The sequence below is a fragment of the Hipposideros armiger genome, unplaced genomic scaffold (assembly GCF_001890085.2).
Source record: "Hipposideros armiger isolate ML-2016 unplaced genomic scaffold, ASM189008v1 scaffold_833, whole genome shotgun sequence".
NCBI classification, from domain to species: Eukaryota; Metazoa; Chordata; class Mammalia; order Chiroptera; family Hipposideridae; genus Hipposideros; species Hipposideros armiger.
The window spans coordinates 655,478-659,013 of record NW_017732183.1 but is presented as its reverse complement, the minus strand read 5'-3'; the positions used below and the strand labels follow the sequence as shown (position 1 = coordinate 659,013).

The following is a 3,536-nucleotide window of genomic DNA, read 5'->3' as shown; positions in this document are numbered from 1 at the left end:
AGATCAACAGCAAAGGGGGCCAAATGCCAAACAAAGGAGCTGCAACTTTATTCTGTATGCAAGGGGGACTGCTGAGATTATTCCAGTAGAATAGGGACAGGAGCCAGCCAGGATTCTACAAAAGAAACTGGGATGTGACAGGCAGTCAGGAGGAGAGTGTGCCTAGGACGGAAAGCCCTGATGACTTGCTGAGGATGAGGAACAAAGCAGTGGGAACAAATAAGGAAGATATTTGAGAATGTGGGAGCAACAGAACTTGGTTACTAATTCACACCTCAAAAATCTCTCAGTTTGGATGGATCTAAATAGAACCATTGTTCTTAATAAAAAACTATTATGAGCCTTTAAAACAATATAGATAAATCAGCACCGAGAATTCCACTCTGCTTTCTGGACTTTGGATCCTGTGGGAAGATGTGAGTTGTGAAGCAAATCTATTTCTAACCACTTACTTGATTCTAGGAGGTGATTAGGCACTTCTCGTCTTTTGGGGGGCTCCTCCACTAGACTCTTCAAAAGGAGAGGTGATATGTTATTAAATGGTTCTTCAGCATTCTTTAGTTCTCTGCTGGGGGTTTTCACCACTGCCATTTTATCATGAAAAATAGAGTCTTCTCTTTAGAGCCAAAGGTCATTTCCTGGGAAGAAAACAGTGGCAGTATAATCATCCATGAGAAACCACACATATTTTTCTCAATACTTGACAAATGTACCTCTTGTCACTGCATAGTTTACTGTGGGGCCCTCCTGCCTCTAGTCTCTCTGATGGCCACTCCATTCCCACACACGGCTGTCCCATTAATCTCCTTGCATTACACATCACAACCCAATATCGTGCCATTGCTCAATACCCTTTCGTGGCCCTTAATTCTCCTCAAGAGCTTTTTCCAAAATATAGTCCTGACATGCTTCTTGAGCTATTAGTAGGGGCACGGAAAGAAGAAAATAAAGGTTCTCACAGTCGAATAAGTTTGTAAAATGTTGAAGTAAACAATTTAAACAGGCCTCTTCGTTCTGAGATTTTTCCAAATCAGTATCTTAGATGTATGTGGCCATGAAACCCTTTAACATTTTGAGACATTATTTACAGGACACTGTGATTTATCGGGGGTCGGGGGAGGGGGCTCCTCCCACAGTGACTGGGTCTTTCCCAGGAGTTCTGTTTTCGGACTGAGGGTCCCAGTTCATGTCATTCCCTTTATCAGACTTGCCTTCCCTTAACACAGTCATTTTAACTTTCACCTTCTTCATAAAGTCCACACTGATCCCAACACCCTTTTAACATTCTTCAGCAATTACTGCCTCTTCTACTCATTTGGTGTTAACAATTTACTGACTTGTAATGGCACTTTATAAATCCCACACATCTTTATATCTTCCCCAGCTAAGTGTCTTAATTTGGAGCCCTTGTACAGGCTGGGNTCCCTTTATGGAAGTAAAACAGTAAAATATGGCAAAAATGCACAGTTTGGTCTTCCATCTTCAACTTGTAAAATCTCCAAAACTTAACCAAATTGCTCAATTTTTTTTAGAATGAAGCTGGAACTGTCAGCTGTCAAATGACATAGCAATAACATAGATGCGAATGACTAGTATTTCCAAAAATGAACTAGTGTCATCTGTTGCAAACACGCGTCATGACTTTTATGACAACCCAATAGGACCCCGTTGGAGATATTCTGATGTCCTTCTCAGTGTGACTTTAGTGGGTTGTGCTGAGGTCATTAAGATTGTAGAGCTGATTTAAATGCTCAGGTCCCTTTTAGCACAGGAGTTAGAAATCCTGTAGTCACCCACAACCCACTACAGTCTGAACATCCAGATTGATGAAGGGGATGCAGCAAGGACTGGACCTCGGTGTGGCTCTGTGGTGGACTGTAGGCTTCGGCTATTTTGCAGCCATCCTTTCAGCTGTCCCTTCTGAAGCCTGTTCAGTGGAGCTGACCCCGCCACCCCAGATCTGGCCAGAGCCTCTCTGACTAGAATGACTGATGTAGGCATGGGCAACTGACTAGGGCACGTGAAACAGAACCCTCGCTGGAGCCTCTTAGGAAAGGGACACCCCTTCCCCTGGTGATGTGTAGGCATGGAGCTTGGAGGAAAGCAGCCTAAGAGACTGTCTGTCTGTATCACTTAGTGGCTTTGTGTTCTTCAGCCAATTATTTAACCTTTAGGAATCTGTGTTTCCACATCTATATAATGACAGTAATATTACAATGACCACAGGGCTAGTATAAGGACTAAATTGAATTACCTGAGACACAAAGCACAGTTCCTAGCCCCTAAGAGTCATTCAGCAGTGACACATGGTTGGAAAGAGTGCTGGGAAAAGCCTCAGGCAATGGCGAAGTAACTTGTCCAAGGACACTGATGCAACTTGAAAATTTCTCATCCTTGAACTACCTTTTTGGTCTAATTTACACCTGCACATCTGCTGTTCTTTAGATAAATGAGTAATATAAATGCAGAAAATTCATGTCTATCATTATTATGATGAATTATCCCACTTCAAAAGCACCTACCAGAGTCTGTTGGTGTTGCTTTTCTACTTGATAGCCTCCAAAATGCAGTATGCCAGGCTTTGCTTGTATGACCTTATTATTCAGAAGTTTTGCATAAACCTCTATAAAAACAATGCAGATAAGTACATCATGAGATGAGACGTAAAAGAAAATATTAAATGAAAGAAGATCCTATTAACATGGGCTCCTTTTCATTTAGGATATTTTAAGCATATGAAAGTTTCAGAGGATATAGCTGTCAGCAAGATTAATGGTCTGTTCCCAATGAACTGCGCTGGCTCTCCCTCTGTTTTTACACATCACTTGGGAGATATTATCATCACAATCCAAATTCAAGTGTACTGTTTATTACCCATTTAAAAAATTTGCTCTTCACATTTTGTACAAGTCTTCATAACAAAACACAAGCTCATAAAGCTCACATACCCTGTCTTCATGTAATACTGTGCTCACTTATTATGTAATGAATGCCCACTTCAAAGATTCTAAACACTAAGTGTTGAATTTTATTACTGCATATTTAACTGCTTGATTTGATTTCCTTTGACTAGAATTACAATGTGATATAATCTTAAAGCTCGGAATAATTATTGCTCTGGACAGTAAAGTCTCAAACTATTATTACTGTAACATGAATATCGTTGTTATTTTTTTCCAGTTTTGAGAACAAGGTTAAAACAGCTGAGCTCACAAAAGTGTCCAGGTCTACAAAACTTCTCCTAGCTCTTCACGTAGGCATGAGCTGAGATGTGTGGAGAAGGCACTGAGAACCTACTGCACAATTGTTTCTGTGCCTCCAGTGCTTTATGCCAGGCATGCATTTATAATCCTCACTCCAACCCTCTGAGGTTGGTATTATCTCCATTTTGCAGATAAGGGAGCTGAGGCTCAAGAAGAGTAAGCAACTTGCCCATAGCTGGTAGTTAAAAATCAAGCCCAGGCCTGTCTGATTCCAACCACTAAACTACCTCCCTCAATATGAATGCATTGTTCAGTTTCTTACAAATGATCCCC

The 3,536-nt window shown here is 41.0% G+C and overlaps 1 protein-coding gene across 1 annotated transcript in view; it reads right to left on the bottom strand.

The window, feature by feature from the left end:
• Window positions 1–2,583, bottom strand: part of CFAP221 (cilia and flagella associated protein 221) — a 112,537-nt gene extending 109,954 nt beyond the window's left edge. Inside the window, exons 1-2 of the mRNA XM_019629251.1 lie at window positions 2,523–2,583; window positions 453–638 (exon numbers count right to left, since the gene is read on the bottom strand). Coding sequence (XP_019484796.1) covers window positions 453–591 — 139 coding nt within the window. The 5' untranslated portion in view covers window positions 592–638; window positions 2,523–2,583. The remainder of the gene's footprint in view (window positions 1–452; window positions 639–2,522) is intronic.
• Between the last annotated feature and the right edge of the window lie 953 nt (window positions 2,584–3,536).